The 14,029-nt window shown below is 43.6% G+C and overlaps 1 protein-coding gene across 4 annotated transcripts in view; it reads right to left on the reverse strand.

Annotated features, from left to right (window-relative positions):
- The window catches only part of asap1b (ArfGAP with SH3 domain, ankyrin repeat and PH domain 1b), a 61,996-nt gene that overhangs the window by 24,250 nt on the left and 23,717 nt on the right, over positions 1–14,029 (reverse strand). For all 4 annotated transcript variants that reach the window (XM_085763339.1, XM_085763337.1, XM_085763338.1 and 1 more), the window contains exons 4-10: positions 11,802–11,876; positions 11,292–11,341; positions 10,926–11,055; positions 5,399–5,484; positions 3,515–3,590; positions 2,593–2,679; positions 644–744 (exon numbers count right to left, since the gene is read on the reverse strand). In XM_085763339.1, coding sequence (XP_085619465.1) covers positions 644–744; positions 2,593–2,679; positions 3,515–3,590; positions 5,399–5,484; positions 10,926–11,055; positions 11,292–11,341; positions 11,802–11,876 — 605 coding nt within the window. The remainder of the gene's footprint in view (positions 1–643; positions 745–2,592; positions 2,680–3,514; positions 3,591–5,398; positions 5,485–10,925; positions 11,056–11,291; positions 11,342–11,801; positions 11,877–14,029) is intronic.

Below are 14,029 nucleotides of genomic sequence, written 5' to 3' on the forward strand. Positions count from 1 at the left end.
GTGGTGGGGAGGTGCAGACATGAGTTGAAGGGGTTGTCGTGTCTTTCCTCCTTAAAGGGATAGTTCAACATTTCGGCAAATTGGCCCATTGCCATAATCCCTATATTCATAGCAGTAGGTTTGTCACCTTTAATTGTCGGTGCAAGCTATTTTTAGAACGGCGGAGCAGAGCCGTGAGCTGCTCAGAGCTACGCTACAGAGGGTCATGGGATTTCTTGGTTTCCCAGGACCTCCAGGACCACCAGGAGTTTTCTCATCAAACTCATCAAATACACAATCCAACAATTCCGCTGTCGTGGACAAGTTGTGACCTGCACATTCACCACGCTATGAGATAATAATGGAACGTTACGAAACGGAGCAGCGTTTTGGAGTTGTTGGATTGTGTATTTGATGAGTTTGATGACAGAAACCGAGAAATCCCATGAGCTTCTGTAGTGTAGCTCTGAGCAGCTCACGGCTCTGCTCCGCCGTTCTAAAAATAGCTTACACCGACAATTAAAGGTAACGAACCTACTGCTATGACTATAGCAATTAAGGCAATGGGCCAATTTGCCAAAATGTTGAACTATCCCTTTAATTCTTGACGCAACATGAATGGTGCACCACAGCGGGTTTTTTTTTTCTAATGACAACAACTCACCCATCACTCTTCTTCAGCAGGTAGCCTTTCTTCTCACTGCCAAACTCCTTGTTCCCCTGCAGCTGGTGCATACTGTATCCACCCTGCTTACTCTGGGAGTCCTGTGCAAGCCCACACCATAACACAAACACACAAAGTTAAACACATAGAACGCACAGTGCCGCTGTAAGAACACATGCACGACACAACACACAACACACAACACACAACACAGACAGACACACAAACAAACTGAATCTCTGTCGTCATAGTGCAGGGGCTCTGTTTCCAAAAACCGACGTTGAGAGGAATCACATCTACAGGGCATGCTCTCCAAACACCTCTAAAGGGGCCAAACACCTCTACTGTCAAGCATAATAGACGGATGCCAGCATGCTAAACATGCACCAGCACTTACTCTTCTAGACTTGATTCCAGACAAGCAGAAGGCAGAAGGGGGGAGGGGAGATAGAGGGGAGAGGTGTGAAAGATCCAGCTCAAGTGCAAGCGGTGGGTGTGAAAGAGTGTGTGTGTCTTTTCTGCCCAAGTGTTCACTTTCTAAAAGTAAGTGATTAGCATTGGTGCTAATAACAAGAGATGCTACAGAAATGTGAATGACTGTGTGTAAGTGTTTCATGCAGAAAAGTGGACTGAGTGTGTGAACGTGGGAACCGTGATGATGTGAAAATCGCCACACAGGTACGTCAGCCTGTGTAGATGTAAATAAATCCAGGCTATGTCTTAAATGTGTGTGTGTGGTGTCAAGTCAGGCAGTGGTTGGCTCTCCACTGAGCAGCCAGTGAGGCACAACACTGGTCACCAGCAAAGCCTACCACACACTGGCTACCAGCATGGTACAGCACTGGGCACTCGCTCTGTGCTGCAGGAGACAAGCTCCAAACCTGGTAGTGGCCAGAGTGAGAGGGTGTGTGTGTGTGTGTGTGTGTGTGTGTGTGTTAGTGTGTGTTAAAATAAAGACAGGGGGCGGGGCTTCAGTGTGACTAACTCAGGGTTAACCCCCGGCCTCTGTTCAGCCCTGTATGTTTCTATTTGAGGCTGGTTAGGGTTAGGGATACGCCAACATTTTTTTTTTCGTGTCTTGCCTCACTCCCGAGTCCATGACAAGCAGATAGACACCATCCTTTCGACTGTGCGTGCAGTAACAAGGGAGATACGGGCAGAGCTGGCGCACCGCTAATTAGCTTAGCTCAAACGCTGGAAGTGCATAGGTAGTGTTAGCCTGCCTCCACCTAAAGTCATCAGAGAAACTCTTCAGCAACTGTAAAAGGAAACCGGCGGGCCGATCTTCGTCTCAGAGCTGACAAAACTCTCTAAGGCATCTTGAGCGGTAACGGGACGAGATCGGTCAAAACGGAGGGTTCAAGCAAAGACGGTTTATTTTGGTTCATGCTAGCTACATCGAGGGTAGGTTAGCTTCCTATTTCAAAGTAAAAGCACTAATTCTATCGTCATGGTTTTCTGTATGTAAAGGGCAACGGGTGTTTTATTTTGTGAAAGTAACCGGAAGTGCGTTGGTCACAATGGCTAGCTTGAGTAGCGCCGAATTTGTCCAAACAAAATTGTAAACAGCTGGTATTTAGACAAATTAACAACACTTGATCTATTTCTCGCCTAAAAATGTTTTAAATGTCGGTAAAGTGATATATTTACAGAGTTTAGAGCTAAAATGAAATCAGCTTCTGACTGCTGATTTCGGCTGACACTACCTATACACTTCCAGCGTTTGAGCTAAGCTAATTACGGGCAATACGGCTCTATCTCCCTTGTTATTGCACGGACAGTCGAAAGGATGGTGTCTATCTGCTTGTCATGGACTCGGAGTGAAGCAAGACACACACAAAAAAAAAAGTTGGCGTATCCCTTTAAGCGTTTCACCTGTCTGCAGGTTGGCCTGGTGTGTGTGTGTGTGTATGTGTGTGTCTGTGTGCGTGTGTGTGTGACCTGCCTACCTCCTTCTGGTCCAGCTGGAGGGAGGACTTGATCAGATCTCGCAGGGCGGTCAGCTGCTTCTTCTCCTCATCCTGAGTTTGTTTGATCTGCGGAGAAGAAAGGAGAGGTGCACCACGACAACTGAGAGCTGTGTTTACAGAGAGCCGTTTATTGCACTAATAAAAAACGCCCCGTATAAATACCTGCACTGAAATAAAGACATGCACTCCAAAAGTTAATTTCAGTCACTTCACAAATGCCCCCCTCTCATTACTCTGTTTACGAGCCATCCCTCACTCCGCTGTCCACATACTGAGCTGTGTCACCTCCAGAGGCAAAGTGGACGAGCACAAAACTAAAAAAAAAAAGACGTTAACTTCACTGATAGCTCCCAATAAATTTTACTAAACAGAGCTTCAGGGAACGTTAAATCAAAAAGTTGTGCCATTAAATTAGATTCATTGGGGGCAATCAGTGCAGCGCGAGGGGCTTTGGTCTGACTTCTAATGTCCCAGGCGTTACTGTCATCACAAAAATGAGACTTCGCTTGTTTCCAGTAAATCCTGAATCATGACAGTCGCTGTAAAAGAGCCACTTCCCTCAGAACAACGACACGAGCATCATATTCTGATAAAAGTGCTGCTTCAGGAGAAATAAGCACTGCAGGACTGTAAATGAGACTCACTGTACGGCTATGTTTGCTTTACTGAGCTATGACAGGACCTATAACTTATTATGATGCATGTAAGCACGACACATTATCTGGTCATCTCAGTGGGGGGTTCATGCAAATACCAGTGGGATCATCATTCAAGGTCCTTTTTTTTCCAGAGCTTTTTAACCACATTAGTCAGAGCAAACCTCATCCGCTGCTGTTGGAAGCAGGAAAAATTGAGCAACGAAGAAAGAAGGAGGTGAAAAGGTGAAGATGCGGGTATTTACATTGTAGAGATCAGCTGCCAGCTTCTCGATGTACTGCTTCAGCTTATCTGCCGTCTTCAAGCCATCTTGAAAGAAACTGGAGGGGGTAAAAAAAAAAAAGGTGTCACTGACATTAACATCCACTGGAATAAATATGAGACACGGATCAGTCATTTATGGGGAACTGCTTTTCAAGTGGTGCCATGAAAACGCTCCTTCTGGCCTCTCTGAAGGTCACGCAGGGAGAAATTGGTGCAGTTTATGTTTAATGTATGGCCCGGCTCGTTCTGGCGCCTTTCACCTCTTGGCACAGAAATTGCCTCTGGCCGAGTCCGTAGCTGATTTGCAGAGGTGCTTAGCACATCCTGAAATCCATTACAGACCTGTCAGCGGTACAGACCTCGATGCAGCGCCACGGCCGCAAATCACCACTAATGACCTCTCTCTCTCTCTTTCTCTCTACCACTCTCTTATTCTTGGAGCACATCTCCCCTCCTCTTTTCATTACTTTCACACCTTTCCTGCTTGTTTCCTTTCACTGCGTATCGACGGTCCCACATCTCTCCTCCACCTCGACATGTCGAGTACTGTTGGCTTTCGCACTTGAGTTTTATTTTGACTTTGGGTCATGATCGCACTTCCAGACTATGTTACAGAGATTTGGGAAATGCAGATTCATCAGTTTGGACTAGAGCAGCCGGTGTCATTTCAGGGCGAGGAGCTGGAGCCGCCATTAGTGGGAGCCTGAAAGCAAAGACAGGAAGTGGTCCCCTGAGAGTCCCTGCAGCTGATTTACCTGCCTCAGCGCTGCCCTTTCATCTCAGAGGGAGACTGTGTGGTTCACTTTGATTTAGCTTCCGTCTGAGAAGTAATAACAAATACGAAAAGACAGGTCGTGTCTGAAAGTTTGAGAAGAGCAAGAACTTTGCTCCACTGACAGAAAACAGTTTCAAAACTTTGTGACTGTTAAGAAAGTACATACTATAAATCCTGCATGACCAGGAACATGAAGGTCATGGCCTCCAAAATGAAAGTCAGATTTTTTAATTCAGATGATTTTAGTTCACAAAAATGTGAGAACATTTACTTCACAATTGTGTATTTGTGTATTGTTGGGTTATCCTATAAGTTTGTACCACCATGTTTACTCAGTCACTAGTTGCTTTATTAATGGATTTTAAGCCTCAGGGAAAATGAATGAATTTACCTGCTTGATAAATGATTCCATTTTGTTTGCCAAAGAAAATTAAATAAAAGTCCAAATTGTGCAGTTTTTATCTACTACTCTAATTTGGGCTAATTGTTCAATAATTGTTGAGTAGTTCACTATAACAGTTCCATGGATTTTTGTGTTTTGGCAACTACAATATTATCATAACCAAGAGCCAAAATGGTAAAAAATGGACAAACTTTTTCATAGTTTCTGTCTTTTCTGGGCTTTAAACAATCACACACTTCCCGTCACTCTCCTTCCAGCGCTTTTATGCGTCTGATCAATCACTAGCGCAGCCTTTCTATCCATCAAGGGCCCAGGTTGAACAGATTAAACGGCGAAGTATATTGTTTTGTCCCAGTGTTATGACAGGACCTAGCAACGCGGAGAGAAAATTTGTCATTCTGTGACAGGCCGTTGTGAGCTGCGGTTCTGGCACGGAAAGCGTCCACTTATTTACCCACCGAACCCCGCAGCTGTCAGAACGTATCTATATGATGATCTGTGCATATTTATGAGAGCCAAATATACACACACACACACACACACACATACATACACAATCTTGCACCCTCAAGAGCTGTGAATCATAGAGGAGCCATACATACATACATACATGTGTGTGAGGGTGTGATACAGACAACATGGGGAGCCTCACACTTTCAGGTTAGGGGGATTAATGTGGTACTTACTTGCACTGTGCGTGGTAATACTTAATCAGGTTCTGGAGGAGGTCCACTCCTTTCTTGGTCTTGATCTCATTTACTTTGATCAGGTACTGCAAAGCAAAGAGAGGTGCAGAGTTCAGCCAGGAGTTGATATTCAGGGTGTTTGAATGTTTTTTCGGGGGGTTTAATGAGGTAGAATGAGGCCGCACCGCTACACGGAGAGAAAAGACTCATGCTTTGCGGCAGACACTCAGAGTATGAACACTGCATTATGATAATCGCATCTGAGTGCACATATGCCTTACGAAGCCTTTGATGTACGAGCCAAGACTGCCTTGACACTGTGGGAGTGGGGGACTAGACTGGTAAACACAGAAGAAAATGCCTTGTAGTACAAGAGAATCTCATCCCTCTCCCTTGATCTAAATAAAGTTTCAAAAGGGGTGATGAAAAATACTTTACATTAGCATCATAAAAAAAGAGAGAAGAGCCTCCAGAGGGAATGTGCTTTGTAGGCCGTGTGCTCAGTCTGGGTGTCTGAGGATTCAAAACAAATGTCTTCAGACGGCCGGCGCTCCCGCCAAACAAACGAATAAAAGATAATCTTGATCTGAGCTAATCCCGCGGAGTGCCAATCTGCGGAGATTTACAAAGAGTCACAGCTAAAGACCACTTTCAGCTCCACAGTAACATTTAATCTATTACACAGAAGCTTTGTGGAGCTTCGGATGGCAACATACAGTTTCAATTTGCTCCTAATGTCATGTGTGTGGATGCACCGGAGGGGGTGGGGGGGGGCATGTGTGTGTGCATCTATGTGTGTGTACGCATGCATGCCTCGCCCCTTTGTCTGCCCGACAGTGCTCGCTGGATGGGAGATTATCCACATTTTGTCTGAGCCTTGTGTGGGTTCAGTGTTTTGGAGAGCGCTGCCGCATGTGCGTGTTTGAACTCTTTTGTGTGAATGAGCAGCGACGCTCCAACTGCTGCCGCGTCTGGGCAGAATATAATGCAGCCCGCTGATCCCTGCCTTTCCACACTCCTTCGCTGACAGCGTAGGATGAACGGGGTGAGAGAGTGAGAGCATCCTGTAATCTGGTGATTGAGTAACATGGAGGGAGCGCGAGAGAGTGAGAGAGAGGGAGAGGGGGAGTGAGCGTGAGAGCGAGAAAGCGCACGCAACGGAGAAAAATGAGGTTAAGTGGGATGAACAGATTGTATCACTGACTGCAGCAACTGTCCCCCACACACAACAACAGCCCCACTGGTATTTCCAGCCAGGATGATTGTTGATTTAGGAAATCTCTCATGTTTGTGATTATTCGTCTCCTCTATTTATTGCTAGAGCGCCTTCTACACACACACAACATGCTTCAGAAATATAAATGAATCACAAAAACATGTTTAATACATAAAACAACGGTCAGTTTAAATAAATGTATCAGATAAAAGGTTGATACTGAAGGTACAATAGATACAACAGAGATTTAGAAGTATTCCTATAGTCTATGTAATTATATATCACAGCATCAGTGCTGCTTGCCACTAACATTACTTTATTGAATAATTGAGTAATAATTCTGTCTATGGGAGAATAGTGAAAATATGTATTGCACTTAATTTCACCTGCCAAGGAGAGGCTGAAAAATGATACAATTTATTAAAGATATTGATATAAAATCAACTGAGAAATGTCTGACTTGTGTAAATCCAGATGGTCAAATATCTGACCAATCAGGGCACACTGTCACATTAATGCAAAAATATTACAACAAAACTACTGAGAGCCATGCTAGCAGCTTGTATGATAATGCTAAGATCACATTTGCTAACAGGCTGAAAACTGAACACATGTCCCAACAACTCACTAGTTCTGCCAGTATTAAGTCAAAAACCAAACTAATAATTTAGTCTAATAGAAGAAAAGTCAAGAAATCACCAAGATCAGAATGATTTATTCTCTGGGAACCAAGAATGTAAAAACCTGCTGAAATCTGCCCAATAACATGGATGTTGAGAGCTAAAAATACAGCATTTCCATAAAGCAGACCTTCTCATTGATGATTACAGCAGCTTCATACTGCCAGAGATATAAATGGGCGACTACCCTGGAATACTCATTTGTCCCGTTTCACAGTGTAAATCTCTGTATGACTCTCTCTATACACCAGTAGCTGGTGAGATATCTAGCCTTCAAAAGTCATTATTTTTGGCCTGTACACTGAACTGCATTTGACCTGGAGCCAGCACATCATACTGTACAAAATATGCACAGAAACAAGTGAATTATGCTCTCATAATGCAGCCCTTTTCATGCTTTTTTGGGAAAATTCTTCAAACCACATGGTCGTCTAACTATCATTTACAGTGAGGCTGGTTCAGTAACAAGTGGCCAAAACCACAGAGGCCTTTTGTTTCAAGTTCTTACCCAGAAACAGCCAACAGGCCCTGCTCAGAGGATTCCCACAGTGCTACGAGGATACAACAAATCAGTATCATACTGCAGAGCAGAGCATGGACATGAAGCAAAGCTCTGCAGATGATTAGAAATTTTAAATCAAATCTGGGCTTGAGGCAGCCGACAAAGGGAAGCCATTGCTAATGTAATGTGGGAGCTACAACTCTTTTCTGGCATCCTGTGGTAATTGGAGGAAAGCTGGTGTATGGCCTCTGTTTCACATTCAGGTTCAAACCTAAAACAGCAACAGTCCATATTTTATCAGAAATGTGTATGAAATTACAAATGTGAAAACAATGTGACAATGTGGTCATTTATAGTGATGAATTATCACCTGGTTGTGCAGCTCGCTTTACAGCTGCTTCATAATGCATTTCAGCTTAACGTTTGCCCAGCTTTACTTCATCTTACTCCCATTGCTACCGACCATAGCTCAGAAAAAGTTAGCAACTAGCTGGGGGACAAAGTGGATCAGATAATGGGCCAGATTAGTCCCTTAAGAGTTGGTGGATAGAGACCAAACTCAGAGCAAAATGTAAGTGAGAAACAGAAACATCCATTACTGCTGAATATGTGAACACTAAGAACTATCACTGGGAGGGCGAAAAACTTCAAATGAGGGCATCTGCTTCAGTTTGGGGCAGATTAATACTCCCACAACTCTTGTTAACGTTGAAGAATTTGCTTTTTATCCATGCCAGTGATGTAAAGGCAAGGGGTTAGCCTGTACCCATTTACATCAGTGACACTTTTAACGCAACAGTTTTAGTTTGTGATAAAGACTGGACCATGATACAACAGAATTCAAAATAGGCTAGGATAATAAATCAAAGGCAAAAAAATCTTCTTTTGTTTTTTTAATGTACCGGTTCATCTTTGTTTTTTAATGAAATGAATAAATTAACACACTTTTACAATGTTTTTAGGACTCAAACTCTTGGACAGCTAATTCAGAAAAAACTTTTTTATTTAAAATTTAAGACTTTAAAGTTGTGAAAAGACTTTTTAATACTTTTTAAGGGTCTTCATTTTCACAAAATTGATTTATCACCTTTTAATGCTTTTCAAGACCCCACGGATACCCTGTTATAGCTGCGCAGTTAAAACTGTAATGTTAGCATACTGATGTAGCCTAGTATGGCTGCAGTCCTGTTTACATCTGCTGTGTCCTGATCTGTTCCACTTGTTTCCACGTTTGTGCGTCCTGCAGAACGTGACTGGTAAGTAAACCTGACTTGAATATGTGCCCGACCTGTAACAGGAGGACGTTTGAACACAGGTGGGAGACGTGGATATAAGGAAACACCTCTGAGTCACCCTGAGAGGGGGAGAGGAGCAGCATGGCAGGGCACATAAGGACTGCAGCGAGGAGTCCTGTAGTGAATAATTCACACCACCAACAGCAGTAGAACAGCCATTGGTCCATTATGTAATTTGAGTAAAAAATCCTAACAGGATAAAAGAGTGAACGAGGCGTAGGCGTCACCACCCACCACCAGAGAGGTTTTTGGCAGAGCAGAGTGAGCTCTAACAGTTTGTTCTGATTCTCTTGGGCACATAAAGAGCTCACATTTGTTTTGCACTTATTTCTAGCTGTCACTTTACTCAAAGCACAGTCGTTGAGAATTAAAACTATAACGTGATTCAAACTGCTTTGCCACATGCTCAAAGGCAGACAAGTTCACAGAAACAATGGAACATCTGAAAATACTTAAAGGAGGAACAGATTGAGTGTTTATTAGTGAGTTGGAGATCAAATATCTGACTTACACTCATCACGTGTCATGAGACTTCTAGTGTTGGATTTTCTAAATCCAACAACCAGCTTTGGTCCAGTCTTTAGGATGATAGCGAACGACTAGTAAAGCACATACCATCCTCATGGATAAATTTAGGTACAGTACAGCTGTATCTTTTGAAGAAGCTTTAATCCCAACAGGAGTGAAACAGATAACCTTTAAATTATTCAAATCATCTGAGTGAAAAACTCAAGCTTAAAATCTTTTATATACACCATAGGATTTTAATGAGTGGGCGTTCAGGCCAAAAGTAGCACTGCGTTGGCGGGGGCTTGTTGCCATAGGTACCAATAAAAAGATGAAACATGATCCAAGAGGGTTGGTTTGAATGATAGATCCAAGAGTGTGATGGTTTTATGAGGGAGCAGATAGTCTTTAAGATTGAGAGGACGGATTTTACAATTCAGGAAAAAAAGTTACTGCGGCAAAATTATTTTATTATCTGCTTCAGGGATCAAGCAATAACAATTAATCTACCAGGAATGTATATTTTGCCTGTGCGGTAGCGCAGTAGCAGATGATGTTGTTTTAGGCTGCAGCAAAAGTTGATCCAGACTGCTGAGTCTTTTTCTGTCCGGAGCTACTAAATAAATGAGGGGGCTGCAATTTTAGATGCAGCGCTGGTCTGAGCATGACCTAACACAACAACGACGTGAAAGTATTACTGATATCGCGGTGATTCACAATGAGACGGCAGCTTCGGTGACTCATGGATGGAAAACCTGCACCGTGCACAGAAAAGCTGCGTCACATTCCCAGGCTCTGGCTAATTACCGTCCGACCGCCGTACAAGTCGTCCTCTGGGCTTCATTTACATTTTATATTAAACACTGATAACACTGCCGGCCATCTGGTGCACGGGCCTTTCGTTATTGGTATTAATAATCTTCCTCATTATCCCGATTCTGCTTGTATTGTGATCAGTATGCAAATAAGACAACATACGTGGAGCATTGCAAGTCAACTACTGCACGGCCTGTTATGGCTCAACTAGGCTCGCCCTCTACTGATACCTTTAAATCTGACAAACAGAGCTTTCAACAAGCTGGGTGGCTGTTTTTTTTCTTACAGACTGAATTTACATCTGCGATCTGATCACAATACAAGACCAGTCCACCTCCAGATAACTTTGTTTCAACTGCTGCGAGACCGGCATCGGTAAAGAGGAGGAGTTCATTACTTTGTCCCTCTGTGTGGTCTGGCCATTTGTCCATATCCAGATCGGATATCCAGATAAACAGTGTTGTGTTAATGGCAGCTGTAAATGAGTGAACAGACTGGTTTTACGACCCACCTCACACATCTGGAGCTGAAAGAGCCGCCGCTCCTTCTCCATCTCCTCGGCAATTTCCGCCCCGGTGATCTCGGTGCGGATCATCCCATGCTGCTTGGCGTGCTCTCGCTTCTCCTTCTCTATCTTTGTACTGATACAGAGGGAGAGGGCAGAGTCACAACACGGATGCACTTCTCTTTTTCACCTGTTTTTTGACTTTGGTTTTGTGTTTTACAACGTGCTCTGTGCGCGGTAACTTCTACAAAACGCTGCTGGAGGAGCCAAACAGTTACCGGCAGCGTTTGATCCATTATTCAGTGCACTATAATGAGCGAGATGATGCAAACATGCAGTATTACAACAAGCACACTTTAATTATCCACTTACAACTTGGCCTCGTAGTCTTTCCATGCTTTGTCAAAGGGCTTCTTTATGTCCTGCAGGAACAAGGAGGACAAGCATCAGCAAACTTACAAAGAGGTCACCGTGGGGACGTGGGGAGTTATTTGCGGAGTTGGATCGCCACCAGAGACGCAGCAAATGCCTCGCTCCGCTCACGATTTACGTCCCGGACGCCCAGCGAGTGGCCACGCCCTTTCTTTCACCCCAAATATGAAAGGTTCATGACCTGGTTACTGTCCTTTCCCCTCAAACACAACACAGAGGCAGTGTTTACTTCTGAGAGATTTATAGCGTAGTCTTTAAAACAAAAGAACTAGAACAGAAATGTAGAGATGAATACAGAGATGTGCTGACGATATGTCTGTTTCCCCTGTTTCGCTTGCCGAGACATACTGTATCGTGGAGGGAGGGAGGGAGGGAGGGCGGCTGGGCGTTGGCGGTGGAAGAGTGAGTGCATTGAGACAGGAAGAGAAAGAGTTGTACAGTAAATCTTACCCCTTTCACGCCCTTCAGGTCGCCCTTCAGCAGAGAGTCCAGGGTGAAGATCACATTGTGGCTGAGGCTCTGGAGCTGAAAGAGGACACAGAGAGGAGGAGGAGGAGGAGGAGGAGGGTGAACACAGGCCGTTATAATGTGGCTCTTGTCACAAGCAAACATAGGTAACATATTACAGTACCAACACCGAGTGGGTGTGAGTGAGGCAAACATTTCTGGGATATGATTGTTATCGTCAACAACAAAAAAAGCCACGGACAGACAAAAAGCTCTGTGTAGCCAAACACTGAAATAACTCACTCTTCTACAGCAAAGAGAAACAAAAGAAAATGAAATTCCAGCTGCACCGGGTGACAGGTTTCCTCAGGGCACCACCTACAGCAACCAATATGTTAATCCACAGCTGGAAATAGTCCCTGTTTGATAAACAGTATTTTAAACCTACTACAAATGTTGGGCTGCTGTATGAGATGACAATGTGTATTCACGACCCCTTTTTAAAGATGCATTAGCTGAATTACTTTTAGCCTTTTGGGGCCGGCGGAACAAGCTGTAAACACAAAATGTGACATTATCACCTCGTAAAATTGTTATGGCAAACACGTTAGCAAACAGTACTGGATGTGTAAACAGGCGTATTTGCACATCCAGTGGGCAGAGAGCGCCATTAGCAATAATGGGAGCCTTATTTCTGACCACTCTGAATGTAAATGTGATATTCACTCTCCTTCTTAGCTCCGTGATTTGCTCCGTTCTGTTCACAAGAGTCAGTTCACAACAAACCGTAACATTACAACTGCTGCGTCCCTGGCTGCAAGCCGTACAATCGTCAGGAGTCTGATAAACTGCTTTTCTGTCATCGCTTTCCAGTTGATAAGGATGGAAGGCATGGGTTGTTAACGTCAGAAGGGACATTGGGCCATATTTCAAAGTAAAACGACATTTGTGTTAAACTGATTTGAAGTAAGTTAGCCGGCATTAGCTGCAACTGCTAACGTTAACGACGATAGATAGATAGATAGATAGATAGATAGATAGATAGATAGATAGATAGATAGATAGATAGATAGATAGATAGATAGATAGATAGATAGATAGATAGATAGATAGATAGATAGATAGATAGATAGATAGATAGATAGATAGATAGATAGATAGAACTTTATTCATCCCGAAGGAAATTCTTCTGCCAGGATGCTCCAAAGGGGGAATGTGCAATGGAGATAAATAGGATACAAAGGGGAAGTATGTGATAAAATGTGATAAAATGTATCCTACAATGTCGAAAACAATAGAATATACGCTATAAGTATTTCACCTATACGCTACAACTATTTAACCTAGACATAGGTTAAAAAAATACTAAGCAAAGATGGTGACGCTGTGAATAAGGCTAATAACGCTGGTGGTGGAAAGGTAAAAGTAAAGTTGCAGAGCAAAACCAAAACAAACGGCTGAAAGACACAAAAGCTATGTGATGATTCTCTTGTGGGTTTATCTGACTGAGCCACTCCTTCCATCCTGCATGTAGCCATTTGACCTATTGATCTATTAAAAATATTGATTGGTGCAGCTTTAAACATTTACATCTTGAGTGGGGCCAAGAACAAGAAGAAGGATGAGCGCCGTGTTGGATGTGGCCTCAATCATTCAAACCCTACAGAGTGATGCATTAACACACTCCCGCTGCTGACGGAAACAATCAGCAAACATAATGGCGGAAAACCCCCGTGCCAGAAACGGCGCAAGACAGTGCGAGTTCGCCTATTGACAAATTAGCAAAAGCTGGACGTTGCCGGCAGCTCAGGTTGCCACAGCTACAGTATGCTCAGCAGCTCTAACCATAAGGATCAGCAAGGTCATTCACAACAGTACTAAGCATTTAAGTCCCTGTTGCCGTTATCCAAGTGCACACAGACACACAGCAGCAGCGGTCAAGGAAGTAAACAACGCTTAATGGCTGCTAATGTGCTTCTTAAGTGCCTGTCTTGCATATGGCCGATGTCAGAATCAATCTTCCACTGGCCGACTGCCTGTGTGCTCTAACAGCCCGTCCTGGAAACCCTCACTGTCTCTTCTGCTTTCTCTTACTACAGGTATTCAGAGAGGAAATAGCTACAGAGAAAGCAGCATGAAAAAAATATACTATATATATGTGGCAACAACCTGCCCAGATTTGTTAATAAAGTCCTTACACTTATGCCGATAACACATGTAGGACAATCTGG

Source organism: Trachurus japonicus, chromosome 20 (assembly GCF_045865225.1).
Source record: "Trachurus japonicus isolate A0001 chromosome 20, Traja_1.0".
Taxonomy (NCBI): domain Eukaryota; kingdom Metazoa; phylum Chordata; class Actinopteri; order Carangiformes; family Carangidae; genus Trachurus; species Trachurus japonicus.